Source organism: Temnothorax americanus, unplaced genomic scaffold (assembly GCF_048541705.1).
Source record: "Temnothorax americanus isolate GAGA-0224 unplaced genomic scaffold, ASM4854170v1 Scaffold6, whole genome shotgun sequence".
Classification (NCBI taxonomy): domain Eukaryota; kingdom Metazoa; phylum Arthropoda; class Insecta; order Hymenoptera; family Formicidae; genus Temnothorax; species Temnothorax americanus.
Window position 1 is genome coordinate 3,425,697 of NW_027509751.1, and position 17,398 is coordinate 3,443,094.

The 17,398-nt window shown below is 43.8% G+C and overlaps 2 protein-coding genes across 4 annotated transcripts in view; one reads left to right on the forward strand and one right to left on the reverse strand.

Annotated features, from left to right (window-relative positions):
• LOC143905043 (uncharacterized) overlaps positions 1-17,398 on the forward strand; it is a 95,403-nt gene that overhangs the window by 60,010 nt on the left and 17,995 nt on the right. For both annotated transcript variants that reach the window (XM_077420152.1, XM_077420154.1), the window contains exons 3-4: positions 935-1,096; positions 1,312-1,425. In XM_077420152.1, coding sequence (XP_077276278.1) covers positions 935-1,096; positions 1,312-1,425 — 276 coding nt within the window. The remainder of the gene's footprint in view (positions 1-934; positions 1,097-1,311; positions 1,426-17,398) is intronic.
• On the reverse strand, positions 9,078-14,629 carry LOC143905053 (uncharacterized). Of its 2 annotated transcripts, XR_013259102.1 has the most exons (3): positions 13,266-14,629; positions 10,988-11,078; positions 9,078-10,846 (listed from the first exon to the last, which is right to left on the reverse strand). XR_013259102.1 is itself a non-coding variant. In XM_077420169.1 (2 exons), exons 1-2 carry the CDS (start codon positions 13,540-13,542, stop codon positions 11,041-11,043), a joined length of 315 nt encoding a protein of 104 aa, XP_077276295.1. In that variant the 5' UTR covers positions 13,543-14,629; the 3' UTR covers positions 9,085-11,040. The 2 variants fall into 2 exon arrangements, 1 of the variants encoding a protein (XP_077276295.1); XM_077420169.1 differs by having other exon boundaries at positions 9,085-11,078.

Genomic DNA, 17,398 nt, shown 5'->3' on the forward strand with positions numbered 1-17,398 from the left:
GCGGTACTTCCGGACGCAAGATGAGAAACTTTCAACGACTATATACAAGTATCATCACGGAAACGTATACGCTCGCGGGCGAAAAGCCTGTCCGTGTAATCAGTTTTACTCAGCTATAGTTTACGAGAAATGAGATAATGAAATTTTCAATGTTGCGTAGCTTCTACATTTTCGCATAAATTGGTATGACTTGAGTTTCGGGGTGAATTAGCGAAGCATCAAGGTAATTTGTTTAACGCTTTTGTGTGACATTACACTTTTAGGTTCTTAATTTAAATCTATGAAAAATTAATCTCAATTTTTAATCAGCTTTTTGATGATTATCATAATTGCACCCTCTTCAAAGTTCTTGGCAATGTAATTTGCGAAATTCGATGTTTCGTTAATGATAACATAGTGAAAGCAAAGTAATGAAGTTGTAAAAGGCATACACGGATTTTAGGATGACATGGGAAATGCTAGGTCTCTCTTTAACGACTTTAAATATATCGCGTGTCGTGACGAGCCACGTATCAACTGCTCGAGCGCTATCATTTTGCAAAATGGTTGAACTCGGAAGAATCACCGCGGGAAGTCATACATTGTAGCTTTACAGAGTATCGATTTACGATATAGGATTTACAATTTACGACGTGGTATGTATCTTGCTTATATATCTTGCTTATATATCTTATTCTCGTTCATGTTCTTCATGCTTAAGGAAATCTCTACACTAGGGTAAAGTACTATTTATGACAATTCATATTATTCTGACTGATTTCGAGAATTTCAGACGATTTATATTTGTCGTAATCGTAAGACATGTTTACATATCCATTGTACATGAAAAGTATCTTTATCGTTCGCATTTCGAATCGAAGACACTCATTCGCGTAGGATTAACTTTACATCTCAGAGGACCAAATTCGAAGGAAGACTTTACCTCTGCTTTCAGCAACCGCAGCAAGAAGAAGTAAAAGCCGAGGAGACGAAGCCAGAATCGTCTGGAGACTCTCCCGCGGAGGTTGCAGAGGTCACGACGCCCACAGAGGCCACCCCTGCCAGTCCGAACACTGCCACCTCTCCAGACAATAAGGAAACCAAAAAGAAGGATAAGGTAAGGCGACTCGCCGATCCAGGCTTAATTACGTGCTCGATGACAAATAAATAAATTCTCCTCACGTCCCGTCTCGTACATCGAGACCTATTCGCGTGTCAGTCAGTTGTTCATTTTAATTTAGAAGTTTAATTTTCGCCAAGTACCTATACAACGCGCAATTACCCGCGATGAGTCTGCCGATCGCTATCGGATGGTCTTTTCTCGTTTTCTAGAAGAAAAAGTGGTCCTTCAGGTCGATCAGCTTCAGCAAGAAAGACAAGACTAAGCCGAGCCGCGATGAAACGCCCAAGAATGGAGACGTCACCAAGGAAGAGCCACTCGCAGAGGTGAGTCGCGAGAGAACATCTACACGAATACATTGTTACTCCAAGTGTTGGAGCGACAGGAAATTACTTGCGAAAACACACTGTGCTTCTCAAAACAAACAGAACTATTTTTGACGTTAACAGAACTTTATATCTCTATCGCTACGATTGCAAAATTCGGGAGAGCGAGACAATACATTTGCGAGGAAGTTTTTTCTCGTTATCCGATAGCTCACCTGGAAACCTTACTCTCGGATATTCGTAATTGAAACATTTTGCGTAATTTAACTCTCGGTAACGCGTAATTGGATAATTTTACTCTTCTACCAAATTTTATAACATCGATCAGGCGTGTTCGCGTTAAACATTATCGCGCTCTCGCGCACGAGAGCGTATATCGAGTTCAATTTCGTTCGAGCTATAATTACGCCGCTCTTTGATATCGCGCTGCGCGTTTGCGTTGCGTTATTCTCGAAAAAACAAAGTTGCCAATTTTCAAATTTGCCGATATTGCCACTCCTTGTTATCGATGCGACGACGAGTAAAACTCGCGCGTTACTCGCAAAGCGTCTCGATAGCGCGCTGCGTTGTTGCTCGTTGTGAGTGAGATATTTTTGCGCTCATCGAACGACTCTCGTGAAACACGTATCGCAGCGCCCTGACCAAGTTCCACGGCAAGGTAGCGTAGGTGGTGGTACAATCGCAACGCGGGGGGGAAAAAAAACAGGGCGATCGGCTTTACGAGCCGCGGCAATGAATCGCCCGCGACCCCGTTCCGACTTCCTCGATCTTTTCCCGCCCGTATAATCGCCACGACCGAATAATCGATTTAGCCGGCTAGGTCGAAAAAGTCTCGGCCAATAACGGCCTATGTTTGATCAAGCGTGGCACTTCGTGTTTCCCTTGAAGTTCGTGCGCCGCGATCCGCGTGCACCGCGCGCGCGGAGAGATAATCGCGGACGGCCGCACGCGATAGCCGTCACGGAATCGAGGGCTCTCAGACGGTGCTTAATTGGCCCCGGGACTCGACAAATCTCGAAGGCGCTCGCGATTATCGGAGATTTATTTGGTAGAAATGATACGACTCGACGCGAGGGGGCTCGCGTTAACAAAGTTATTCGTTAACGTCGCTCACGATTCCTCGGTTTGCGTGTTTATCGGCGGGACGAGAGGGCCATCCTTCGGTATCGCATCATTGTCGCGCAGGGAAATGATGAAGTATTATGCAGCTGCACGTTATACCTTGTAACGCTGACGGCGCGACCATTACAACGGCGCGACGGGCCTTTCACGAGCTCCGTGAACGATGGAGCTCACTTTGTAGACGTTATTATTAATCTTCGTCGCGCGGCTTAACAAGCTATTCCACGTTACGCGCGTTTTACACTTTGACCAGCGCGATTGTATCGAGCTATATAGATTAGCGATGATCGCACGATGACCTCGCGCGTGATAGGACTAGTCGCATTAGAAACTTCGATTGGACTACGATCGATTCTTGGACAGACATTAAGGGTATAATAAATGACTAGAGTAAATCATAACGCGTAATATGTGTGATAACGACAAACGTAACTGTAACAATTTTACCTGTGACACGATTCACACATTTCTTCTTGAAATGGTTTGGGTATTTTGCGTATCTGCATCTACAGATCAGGTACTAATGTTCATTTCCCCCAATGTAGATTAACTTTAATCTCGATTTAACTTTTTATCCTTTTCTGCTTCTCAGAATTAGAAAAAGATGAAAAGTAAGTTAAACCGAGATTAAAGTTAATCCACATTGATGGAAATGAACATAAAAGTGATAAGACTGAGGCAACGCTTCACTTGCATCCACCTGCTAAAGCTACATCCTGAAAAGCATACTAAGATGCTTAATTATCCCTAGGCGGCTATGAATCATCGTAACTCTTTCCGGTTAACGCAGTCGGGCAGCTGCGATCGGCTTGCCGGCATCAGATGTATAATAAGTAGCGACGCTAGCTCTTGCTTTTCTTCCCGCTTCTCTCGCGAATATTTAACCCTCGCTCTCTGCAGCTCCTTGTCTTATCTTCCTTTCTCGTGACCGTAACCGCGCGCGTAGGCGAGGCGCGTAGCCGCGGGACCTCGCGACGGCTGATCCTCTCGTTTCCTTCACCATTGTCGCCACCTTCCTCTTCGTCTTCCTCCGCAGTCTGCAGTTTCAACCGCATTCGCGTGCGTGGTCTCCCTTCCTTTCCTCGTCGTCGCCGCGACCTCGGCGCGACAGAAAGAGAGTGGGAAGAGAGAAGAACAGCCGTGACTCATCCCTTCGGTTCGTCGTACCTCCGCGCGCGCGCGCGCGCGCGTGCAACTTTCGTGATAGGCCGCCGTGGAAAACCGGCTCCTCTCCGCGCGTGGTTAAATTATCCCCGCCGGTTGCCTGCCTGCCTGCCTGCCTGCCTGCTTGCCTGCTGTCTGCTGCCTGCCTGCCAACCAGCCAGCCAGCCAGCCTGATTCCTCGTCGCAGCCTCCGGCTTCGACCTGCAACTCGTGTGTCCCGATAGACAATGGCCCTTCGCCCGATATTACACGAGCACGATAATTTTATCGTCCGATCGACGCACTGCCCAAGTCGACAAGTTGCGGCGTTATTAAAGATTTATTTGATTATTGCCCGACGTATAGAATAACGTCGTAACATCGTTCGTTATTCTCCCGCGTTATCAATCGGTTTGATGAAAGCAAGAATGCGAGTCGTCGAAGACCCCTTCGATCGCGTTGGGGTATGGTAATGACGGGGCTTCATTAGCGTGTTGCTACGTTATTTATAGACCTCGGGCGTCTTGCGGTACTTTTTGCTTTATCGGCGGATCATTTTTACGTCCGTTCTCGCGGTCGTTTATCACCGCGAATGATGGATGCGGTCGTATCGCTCGGACAGTTGAAAACATGCATTCTCCATAGCGCGGGTCGGACCGAAGGTCCCGTGCTCTCTCTCTCACGGAAGAATTCTAGATATTTATAGCCGGTATCGTCTCGTTGCCGACACTAATGTAACCTTGATGAACCGGGCAGTTGTCGCATCTTATTATCCTCCGAACGAGTTTGACGGTCATTTATCTTCTAATTAATAATATATATTTAGGCAATTATATTGTTCTGTATTTGTTCGACGATTATATAACAATTTTATGGTACACCCGATATGTATCGCGGCATTAGCGGGTACATGCAGAGAGAGAGAGAGAGAGAGAGAGAGAGAGAGAGAGAGAGAGAGAGAGAGAGAGAGAGAGAGAGAGAGAGAGAGAGAGAGAGAGAGAGAGAGAGAGAGAGAGAACGTCTCACTCTCCGTGCAACCTTCGAGACACTTCGAGTCATCGCGAGTATCACCGCGAGCTTCAGCTGTTCAGCCGCGACTTTCACTCCCTTCGAACGGCCCAGCATTCCGGAGTCATTAAGGAATTTCAAGTGGTAGTATGCAACCGCGTGCAAGCGCAGTTGTGTGCGTCTCGTAATAGCGACATGACATTGTTGAGCATATTATGACACGGTCGTGCTGTGGTTGTAAAGTCCTATTGCTTCGCGCCGACCGGTTTATCTATTGCACGTCGAGAAGCGCCTAGCACGCGGATTGAAATTTCTCGAGCAATTAGCGGAAAAAGTTTTCCCGTATCTAATGATTCATTTCCGACTTGTTGCCAATTCTCGTTATGACGTTTTAATAATTGTCATATTTATCATTGGATAACGTAAACGCCGCATCAAGTGTGCTGGTTAATCGGTAATACGACGCGATAAGACTCGTTAATTATTCTTTTAGGGAGATTGTTTGTCCGAAATGTGTATTATCTAGCGACTTCTTCGTCGCATAGTTTCAGCCGGGCTGACACGTTTTTCTATTTCTAAGTAATGCGCTCGTTTCGCTTTAATTGGCGGCGAAATTTTCAATTCAAGGCAATTAACTCTTAATTCCCTTAAATTGTCTCTTCACGCATTCTTATGTCCGCGAAGCGTCTAAACCTTCTCAGGCATTTGTCACGTCTCCATTATCACGTACGCGGTGAAGGAAGGAAGAAGCGGGTCGAGGCAATACAATCGTGTTACTTACATTCCACAAAAATTAATTTAAAGTGATGTACATCTGTCTCGTGAACGGAATGCCATGTCGGTAAAAAATAATACGGTCATAGACTGAAATGAGTTAAATTATAAATCAGACGAATCGATGAAGTAATCGCTGGAAATTCTTCGCGGGAAATCTCGGTTGTCTTTATTTAACGAGAGATAAATTTAATTATTTACTTCACTGAATTATCAAGAAACTATTCCATTGTATTCCATTTCTCAAATCGAATAATTTAATATCTTTGTTATCATCTTGTCCATTTTTAACGGGCAGATTTAACAAATAATTTATTTATGTTTTTATTTATGCAATATTATTGATTCTCGTGTCACAGAATTTGTGTACAAAACGCTTTTTACCAAAAGTGGGGAAACGATAGTTATTTTCATGCTGGGTAAAAACAACGAAGACCGTCCGATATTCCTCCGATAAATCTTGCCGCTGGTATCTCGCGGTCGACCACCTTGTCTCCGAACACCGCGTCGTCGTGACTCGGATTTGCGTGTGCGGCGCTTTTTTGCAGACGCGACCGACTACGCTCTACGTGACGCGAAATGTTGATGGGAGTGGTGCGTGCGTGCATGTTCCGGTTACCCCCTCGCGGACTCTGGAATTACGGGCGATTGGATTGAAATGCCGTTGATCGATCGTGTATCGCTCTTCTGCGCGGTGACGCCGCTAATTATTTCATAATGTTGATAGTATGATTGACGCGACTTTGACGTAACGTCGATACCCGGTCACGACCCTTGGGCCAATTTCCTGCACGGGGAACGCGCGACGATATCGGACGGGGATATCGGCGACCGGGGGCTCCGGGTGTACCGAGCACCGGTCAGTGGCCGTGTCTACGCCGTGTTCGGCGTCGCTCATTGTGTTCGCCAGCAGCACGGTTCAATGGCCCAAACTTCCCGGATTTGCCTACGGCGCGCTATTTCGTCGCGGAAAGAGAACTGTATCGAGACGTGTCCGTTAGGCTCGAAGAGTAAAAAAGCGTGGCTCACGACAAGTGCGGGTACCTACGCGCGGGATTAAGATGTACGTCGAGTGTAAAAATCGATTGCTCGTATAATTGCGGGAAATATACGCGCGGTGACCTTTTTTTTCCTCTCGATTCATCATTCGTCTCACGCTCGGTTAGGTTCTTCGCCCGTCGTTGCGCGCTTATTTATGACCGCGTAAAATCTTAAAAGGCGAACGCGACCGACGTCGAGCGAGCGAGGACCGGGGATGAAAGCGGCGCGCCGCCGAGCACGCGTGCGAGAAGAGAGCTCGATTAAACGAATTTATATCGTCGTGTGAATTACAACACCGGGCGGATAATAAATATCGTGCCCATTTATATTTAGCTTCTGGGACCGCGCCCTTATCGCGGTCGCATTGCGAGCAAATTATATACAGATAACGACGTTAACAAGTCGGACGAGTCGGAGTGGACGGACGCTCGATTGAATTCATTAATTCGACTCTCACGAAACGCGCGAATAATTAGTCTTCCAGCTGTTATTTTTTATATAATTAAAATGTTCTTTTCAGTTATCGACAGCGTGTAGCTCGTGTCAGCTAATTTTACAAATTCTAAGATTCTATCCGTGAATTAAACAATAATATAAAATAATACAAGCATTAAAAAATACCCATATTTCTTACGAATTAAAGTGATATTTTTCGAGCACGAAATTTCTAAAATAAATATTTTGTTTTGGGCGGTTTATACTTGGACAACTCCTCGTTTTATTTAGGCTTTCAAAGAAGAGCTCTGTTTAGAATTTCTTCTATCTTCGGCTCGAGTTGACAGTCTTTAAAAATGTTACGCTATTCTTCTCGAAGCATCGGGAAGTACTTCTCGCATCTCGAACGGTTGTTTTTGTCAATGAGCCGACCCTGTAGGTGCTTCGGATCTCTTTCGACGCCCAGCGTGAGACGACCCTCTTTTTTCGAAGTCTCGTGAATGTGACACATTGTCTCCAACACTCTCGCGCACAATGCCGCCGCATGTTCCAGGGTGTGGCCGTCCGACTCATTCTTCGCTCGTTCCCCGAACTTTGCCCCGACCGGCGACCGCGTCGCCGTGACTTTCATTGCGGGGCGACCGAGTGGTATTAATTAGTATCGCATGGTATACGTGCGTGTAGGCCGTGAAGAAGAAGAGTACGGCGGTCAGAAAGTGCAGGCAGGGGGGAGCTTTCGTGAGCCGAAGTTAGCCTTGCGTGACTCACCCCATGGAGGAGAGAAAACACCTGTGCGAGGGTTAAGGCCAACCTTACGCGCGAGGAAAAGACTTTGTTTCATTCTTCGTTTCAGCTCGCGAGCGTAAATGTTTTTCGTTCCTTTTTTCTTCTTTCGTAATGTACACGAAGTTGACAGGCGTGTGACGTGCAACCTAAAAGCGATCGCGTTGCGTGCGTACTTTATTTTAGGACAGAACGATAGAAGGTCACTGGCCGTGATGCGTAAGCATATCTTTGAACGGCGACAAAGGCAAATTTTTATGTGTTTTCAGTTAAATTAAGAAACGCCTCTGCAGGAAGTGGATACGAGAGAAATTTCAAATCCGATAAACAAATTATCTATATGTAGGAAATATTTAATTGTTTTAATTATTGCGCACGATAGGCCAGTAGTCGAAGTAAATATGAACTTTTTAATATGAATTCAATATATAATTTATTAATTAATATAACTTATATCAATATCAATCTCACGTTTTATTGTAACGCATCAATATGAATTTTATATATTAATATGACTAATCCATATAAATTCTTTATTTTTCCGTTAGATCCGCATCAGAGAATCACTACTGATTCCGCGATATTCACTTTCTACGCGACGTGTAATCTTGTGTCGATTGCGAAAAATATTTCGCCGCGTATATGTGACAAAACGCCGCGCTCTGTCCTCGGTTGTAAATCCGTCACAGCGTTGCACATGCAACGATGCGTGCACGTGCAGTTTTGTCGATGCACCGGGAGAGTAAGACTGTTACAACAGTAGTGACAGTCCAGGACTGTGGTACGGAACCGGTTTTCATGCATGTGCGGCGGGAAGCATTGCGGTGGTGTCCGCCTCGGTTCGATTTCATCCCTAATGGCCCCAATGAAATTCATCCCACGATCCCTCGAGTTTTACCGTCCATATACATTAAATATATATCTCTCTCGAGATGCAGTATCACGTTCACGCGCGCGTATCTTTGAAAAGGAATACTTCCTCGTGCTTGAAGATGTTGGTTTCTATGGCGGTCTCGTAAATACATTCGAAAAATTAAAATAACTTATCGAGAAATTGAATGAAAATTTGCCGATAAATTTTTTTATTTTTGTTTGTAGCTGTTGATGGTATATTTATAATCTTAATTAATTAAGACTACTGACAAACGAATTATCTATATAATCGTTAAATTTAAGAATGAAATTTAAACCAGTACCTTGAGTTAAATAACATTTTGCTGTTTTTAACTAGCATGTTTGTCAAAATTTATTATTTTAAATCAAAACAATATTATTTTAACTTCATTGGCTTAGTTAAATTAACGACATATTGAGTAGAAGCACTGGCGATCTATAGGAATGGTTAAAAATGATTCAAATTGAGCATAATTTGACACTACTGTTATAATGTAAATATAATGTAAATGCGTTGTTAACAGATTATTCACGTAAAAACGCGTTTGAATGAAGAGGTTTGAAAATCACCTCTTTTCGTTCTCTTTGCTCAATTCTCGTTCCTGCTGGATTCGCAGTGACAATAACGATCTATGGAACGTGCCGCGTGACGTATCGACTTCTGAATGGTGTTCTTACGTGTGTTGTCAATCGCATTTCGTCTTCAGTTATGTGCTTTCGTTCGGAAGCACGGTCAGAAGCAATGCGACAGGTGAAATGAATAGCTCGAGACTCGCGCGGAGATTTACGATAGAGACAAAATACAGCGCGCTTCAGTCCGAACTTTTCTCTTCTGCATTCGCGGAATTTTACGGATATCCTGAAAGCGTTCAAAGTGACGCATGACGGTACGATTTCTTATAGTCTTCCAACTTTCCCCCCCTCCCTGAGAGTTGCTTTCCGGCCATCATTCATGGTAATGTTCGAGCCACCGATTTCGCTCGTCAGACTATCGTAAAGACCTCGGGATTGCGAATGTAGAAAAGTTTTGCCAGGTATATTCCCGCAGCCACGCTCCAAACTTTCGATCGCGGAAATTAAGCGAGCAAACTGCTTCCTCGTTTGGCGATAAAACGAAGTTTTCCTATGCGGAAACGTACAAGGACTCCGCTCATTACGTTGGTGAATTGATTAATATCGGACGGAAAGGTACGACAGCGTGAACCATCAAATGTTGATCAGGATCGAACGCGCGTCTACGTTTCCACGAAGTTTCAAGGGATGCTTAACGAGTCGGGAAAGATGGAAAGTTAACGAGGTAGCGGGAACTCTTAACGATCACTTTTCAACGCGCCCGAACGAACGCGGTGCGTACTTGTCGTCGATTGAAATTCCGTTAAAAAACCGCGGCGAGGAGGAGAAATGGAGAAAGGAAGTCGGAGAGAAGGGTCCACTCTTTATTGTGACGAGACACAAAAGAGGTGCATGACCGCGTTCAAAGGACCTCTACGGGCTCTCGACCCGATGATCCGCGCGTGAAAGACGCATGCCGATGGCCGCCTTTTCCACACTTTTTCGCCCGTCGTTCTCGCTCGCAGACAGGCAGGATCGTATTACAAAATCAGAGCGATCGAGTAAGTCGCAAGACGTTCTTCGAGACATTCCGTCGGTTCTTGAATCTCTTATTGCACCAATTTTAAATTTATTTATTCGTCAAAAACGAAGATTTAATATAATATTTTTTATAATCTTAAAAGGCTCTAATGATTAAAAATCAGACGTATGAAAAAGGGGCATAAAGTCGTAACAAGGTGTTCGTGTCAGTTTCTATATATATATATTTTTTTTCCAACTTTATTTAACTGCGCGCCGATTATTTGTCGGACTTGAAACACATAATATTTTTATTGTTTATCTAGTAAATGGAATTTAACAGAAATGCGTTTAGCAGTTTAGTATGTAACGATTCAGTGTAGCTGAAGAATTCTAATAGTTATGCTAATGTAAGTGCTCTAACCAAAGTATTTTAGTTACGCTAACTGAATAATTCTAAAGTCGCTGAATTGTCTTGTGCTATTTCGCGGTTTCCTCCGTCATTACTGAGGCAAGTAGTCTCTCGAGGAGCTTAACTCGGTGGAGAGCAATCTTTCGTAGATTTCAAGAACTCGAAGCTTGACATCATCTCGTTCTCCTTTATATTCTCTTCCTTTCCTTGTCCGTCGCACGGTTCTGTCTTACTTCACTGGGGAAAACAATACGCAATTACAAGCTAATCAGACTCGGAGTGCTTGGCGAGCGGCCAAGACTGCCGAAGGTTCTCCTCTCGGACGTGTCTGAAAGCCATCCGAAGGTTGTTCGGATTAAAACAGATTATCTGGAGAACCTGCTGTCAACGGCAAATGTTTCGTTTTGTTGCTGTTTTTTTCGATCAGTCGATCATTCTTCGCATTGGCCGCAAAAACTCAAATGTGTTTCTGCAAAAAAAGAAGGAAAAAAGTATTACGAGCACAAGTAGAAGTAATCTTTTTGTCAATTTACAGTTAGGGTTTTATCGAGAATGTAACACGAATGTTGTGGAATGTTTTCAATGTTACATTTTTATTATTAGATATAGAGGGAGTAAGTGGAAGAACATGACGTTAATTTCCGTCTCGGGACAGAATTCCGCTCGGTTTCCGCGAATTTCTATGGTGTTCTAGGCGGCGCGACGAGGTTCATGGATGGCTATATAATCTTGCGGCCAGTCTTTTCCGTCAAATATTGGTCTAGTCGTAGTTCACTCTTTTCGTCACGACCGATAACGAGACGGACGGTCAACAGAAGAAAAATTTTCTATCGGGCAATTCTTGGTTATCATCTGAAGTCCGTCAAACTGAAAAACGTTTACTTCCTCTTCAATTTCTATTAAGAGTTTACTCTAAAAATTCAAAAAATGTAGGAAATGGAAATATCGAATGTATCACATTGACAAAAGAGTTGGTAGAGTTCCTGAATCTTTAAAGTTTCTCCTAGAACGATTAAAGAGCTTGACGATAAATGTGGCTGTATATATTTTCTTCTGCGTCCTTATCTTAGAGGGGCACACGTGCCTTTTGAGAAACTTTATAATGTAAATGAGGTGATCGAAAGCAGACGGTCGGTGAAAGACGAAGGGTTTCCTTCAGGGAAGTTAATCATGTGCATCCCTCTTAGAGTAGCGGGGAAGAGGAAAAAAAACTACGCACCGCTCTCGCCATAAGCCACGAAGGAGCCTCACATTTTGATGAAAGAGTCGACGTTTCTCCTGCCAGCGACTCCAATTTACTCCCGTATAACGATACCGGAAGAAGTGACGGGGATTGGGGGAGGGCGAGAAGGGGAGGAAATAAATACGTGTCGGTGCAAGCCGGGAAAACTAATTTTGCAAATGCGCGGAAGATATACCTGCATTCATAAACAGATTGATATCGCCTAGCACAATGATAAAATATATCGCACCTTGATCGCGAGTATTATTCGTGTTTTCCACCGAAATATGACGATCGAGGAGAGACCCTAACCCCGTTCCGCGCCTTCCTGTTTCTCATTTGTTATTAATCGCGGTTTGAATTTAGCCGAAGTGTGTTAGTTTAAAGACCTCGTTACTGTGGAGAAACGTTCGTCGATCTGCACGTGAATTTAAAATGCGACTCGTTTTTATTTCTTCGCCAGTATCCCTCTCTTATGTCTTTTATGTCAGTTTCCTGACACGCTTTAATACCGTCAATGCGTCAGCGACGGCGCTGATAAAAATGAACATTTCTTACGAGCGCATTTACTGCGATATCATGTGGAACGCACATAAAGAGTATTTTACGAAGATCATTGAGGTCACACATATTATAAAGTTCAATGACGTCATAAAAATATTTTAAGTTTACACCTATGTCTGCACCTTAGAGCAGGTAAAGGATTGTATGTTTATTTTTGAACATTTCGAGAAAACAAGGTTTAAAGTTTTAAATAGTGCAATGATATTCTATATTTTTTTAATTATAAAATAAAAATAACAATTTATTTTATTATTATTTTAATAATGTAGTTAAACTGACATGTTTAATAGTGAAACTACCAATAACACGCTGTATCAGGTTTAAAAATTAGGCACTATAAAAAACGACTTTCTAAACATTGTATCTTAGGAACTAGTAATAATAGACATAAGACGCTTTACCATTGTACAATTTAAGCTCCTGTTATGTTGAAAAATGTATTAACTCCATTTTGGCAACGACTAGAGATACTTTACCTCTAAGGTACAGATATATAAAGGAAGATGCTTTAAATGTTAATTGAGCTCTAGCATTAATTCTTTATTATTACATTTGCATTGTGAAATTGGTATACGCGCATAGAACTCACAGACTACTTTTATCAAGTATATCGAATTCTGTTTGATCAACTCGCCGCGGGCCGAAAGTGAGGGCCGAAAATCGACACTCCGGTTATCGGGGACTGTCATTTTCGCGCAACATTGTTTTGCAGCGTGTCGTTGCCATCGTTGCGAGACCTCGTGGCGCCCATGCACGTATTTTTCGCGCATGCATGCGGGGAGGAGGGGGGCCCAGAGGGTAGGTAATCTGCCGAAGGGAACGATCGCGTGCGAATCGCGATCTGAAATACGCGGTGGCGAATTTACGCACCCCGTCTAACGCCCATCGCGCACTCGTCCTTTCGGATTTGGGCGTCATCGTCATCGTCGTCGTCGACACCGACACCGACACCGCCATCACCGCCGTCACCACCGCTGCCACCATCACCGCCACCATCACCGCCGCCGCCGCCGCTACCGCCACGGCCGTCGTCGTCTAGTATCGAGCGTCCCGACGCCGGGACGCTCGGAGCTGTTGCCATGCCGACCGACGGGGCTACCGGGGCTGTTCGCATTCGGCGACCGTGCCGACGTGAGATTCGATCCATTCTCGAATATGAACAAAAGACTCGATGCGCGATCCCCTTTGCGTGTTAATTGAATCGCGAGGAAACTGCGAAAAGGGAGCTTTCGGAGTCATATTTTGAAAAAGCTCCGATGTGTGTTCATACACGTGTGTCTTACAATGTCGAAAGTCCTTTCTTGCGACATCGCATAATATGATTGTTAAGTAACCGCTTTTTTTCGGTTTCCTCTCGTATCATCATGCGCGAGACAAAAGACGTAAGATGTAAAGGATTTTCTGTATTTCTGCCATCACTTTCCTAAGTGCCGTATAAACATCGGATGCGGTTGGATTTAAGGAGCGAAGCGCGAGCTAAGCCGGCGTTACTGTTACGTTTTACGAGCATTCTTACGAAGAAGCGTAAGAGGCATATTTTTGCAACTCCGATCGGTAAAAATGCACGTTCGAGTGATATCTCGCGGCGCTTGTTATTCACGAACGCGGAAGCGGAATCGGTGCTTGGTCGGGTAATGGGTATGGCCTTTACCGGCCTTTTATGTGTCTGCGATTCACCTAACAGTCTCCCATAACGAGCTAATAAAGAACCCCCCCACCCGCCTCCTCTCCGCGTTAGTGAAATAAAACCGCGTAGTTATATCGCGCGGTTATCTCTCGCAATCTGCGGTGTGTGATAATTATCGATTAACATATATAGCGAATCAATTGTTTCGCACATGTACGATCTATCATAAATATCGTAGTTGCTAATAGGCTTAGCGCTAATCAGGATTACAGTATCGACATCCGCCCCATACGTACAAACAAGATATTACATACAATTTGAAAGCGATCTCTCGCAACGAATGCCAATAATGCCAATAATATTGTCAATAATCAATTTAGAAGATACGCTGTTAATTACTGTTAATTAATTTTCCCGCACTGCGAGTTGACAGAATTGAATCGCGTCGCGACTGCGCGCGCGACGATAAATTCCCACTCGCGGTTTCCACATCAGACTAACGCCTTCGCGGCAAGAAAGAAAGGAATAAGGAAAGGGAAAAAGAAGAGATCGCGCGAATCGAACGTTCGGTTTCATTAAAAGTTTCGTCTGTTAATTGCGATCGGATGTGCCAACCTGGTCGTCGCGTGATTTCCCGTGAGGTGAAATTCTCGCCGTCTGATGGCCCTTGACGCGTCTCTGAAAGCTGCGCGCAGCGGATGCTCTCCGCGCGGGACGGAGAGACACTCGATAACGAGTTTTCCATTCGAGTTATTTTTCTTCTTTTATTCGTGGACGAGAACACGACTCCCAGGCCCGCGCCGTGTCGCGTCAGTGAAGGTCGAAACTGCGAAGGTCGGCACTCTCGGAAACTCAAGCGCTCGCTTGAGAATGACTCGCCCTGCGAAACTGCCAAGTACGGCAACTTCGAAATGCGATTCGAGATTCGAGTCGTACTAGTTTCACGAGATTTTCAGTCGGCAACTGTCGCAATTTTTGTCGCGCCCTTATCCTTTTTACCTTATTTCTCTCGAAGTGCTTTTTATCATTTCGTCGAGAAATTTCAAATTATGGAATTTTATGGAGAGCGAAGGTGACGACATTGGTTCGCTTTCCACAATTTGATATTTATATTTTTATTGATTTTCTCTTTAGCCATCTTTTTTTCTTCTTTATTAAACTGAAGTAATGATCTTGATAAAATTGAAGAACCAACACTGAAAAGTATCTAATTCATTGTCTCGAAATTTTTGCTTTGTGTCGTTTCCCCTTTAAAATTTTTTTTCCACGATTGAGATTACGCCTCGAGATTGCGGACAAGAGTTTTCGAAGTCCCTAGCTCTTATCTTTCTTTCATGCGAGAGCCGATTTCCACGAGATAAAAATTTTAGCCGCAAACGTTCTCCACAAACGGTCACGTTTCTTTTAGGGAAGATAAACGAGAGTTAGTCCTTCCGTGGTAGTTTACAAAAACTGAGAAACCGTCGCTATTTCCGCGAGGAAACAGGTTTCGAATTTTGTTAGAAACTCCGCGTATTATTCTATTATTTGTGTTTTTTTTTTTTTGCGACATCGGGGTGACTTGTTCAATCAAGTATCGCCGAGAGAGAGAGCAGCTCGGTGTCATTTGCTCGAGATATTGCTTCCTTTGAGACCCGCGACGTATCACTGACCTCACGTTCAGAGATTACAAGAGCGAAGCTTTTTGCCCCCCGTGGATGCGGCAATGTCTTTCCTCTCTTTGTTCGTTCTTGCTCGTTTGGGACCGAGGAAAACTCGGTGAATTGCGGATTTATGTCGGTAGATCACGACGGTCATCTTTCGCTCCAGTTTGCACTTTATCAGTCTTCCTTCCGTTTTCTTCGCACTGAACCTCCGGCGCGCCGTCGCTTTTTCGCTGTAGTTTCGAATCGATGAGCCCCATTTCTGCTACCGGGAGCGAATCCTCTCACGAGATTGCGAGCCGTTCTGCCGAGTTTCACATTGTCGGGATATTGCCAAGCGGGATTTCCCCGATTTTCCGCGACCGCAAATTCAACTTTTCCTCGGACGACGATAAAAGACTTCTACGTGATCGCGAAACAAATGTTGCTCCGCGATACGATTGTTTCTATACATCAGCGCGCGTCTCGCATGCAATTATTTCTTATTCCGTAACGCCATATTCGTTAGGATACTGTAGATTATCGGTCAAAATACGATGATCAAAAGTAGCTTTAATAGTTTGTAAGATGTTTCGTCAATTCAAAATATCGCTTAACAGGATTCTTTCGAGTATCCTTCGAGTATCCTTTATATTTCGAGTATTCTGATTCTCTTGTATTAAGAGCTTCTTGCCCTTCGAGAATTGCGCGTCTGCGGAAATGGATGGACCATGAATGCATGGTTCAGTATTCATTGAGGAACGTGGTTTCCAGTGCTTAGCATCATCGGGAGACGTGCTCGAGAGACGCGCGGTAGTGATTCTCAATTATGCAAGATATAGCTGGCCTCGACCGCACGTAGTCAAGATTTCACACATGCTGCCGATGGTCATGTTCGTGCTCCTCGAAACGCTTCTCTCCTGTGAAAGGCGTGATTTTTTTCGGATACCGAAGAAACACGAAACTCAACCATCGCACGTGCATTTTTTTTATGACTCGTGTTTAATTATTTTAGTATACGCTTCCCGCAGCTGAGGAAACAATTATTGGAAGTGTATACGTCAATGTTTGCGAAAGGATAAATTATACAAAACTGTGGGAAAGAGAATTCTTGAAAATAAGGTTTTACGGAATTGATTGGTTAAAACAAGAAATTGCGCAAATGATTTTTAAGAAATAATTTATTTAACATATTCGCTAAATTTTTTTTTGTTGGTTTAATCACTTCGTGTATTGTTCGCTTCCATTTCGTTATGTGTACGCTTAATCCTCAACCTTCTCGACTCTCACACAATTCTACGTAGAATCGACACATGTAGAGTGATAAAATCGATATCTACCTTTTGTGCACACCCCTCTTGTTGCGCTTCACGACTCTCGAAAGGCTGAAGAAGACGGATAAGAGGGTGAATATACGAGAGTGCATATATGTGTTTCTATCTGTAACATTAACGCTGATGTTGTTGCAACTGCAGGTCGCGCACGTATTTTCTACCAAAAGTGTTTAAATATTTAAATGCTTGTAATTCAGGGCGTACATTTACACAAATCTTTCCCGCATACAAAATTTAAACAATTTTATATGAATATTGTTTTTTAAATACTTGTAATTCGCAGGTTATTGTCGCGCTCGAACTTTTGGTCGCGAAAATAAAAACAGCCTCGATGCGTGAAATCCCAAGATGTGTTTCGTTCATCGGACCCTTTTATACGCGACTCACAATCTAGAATTGAGTAGCTCAACGTCGACTTTA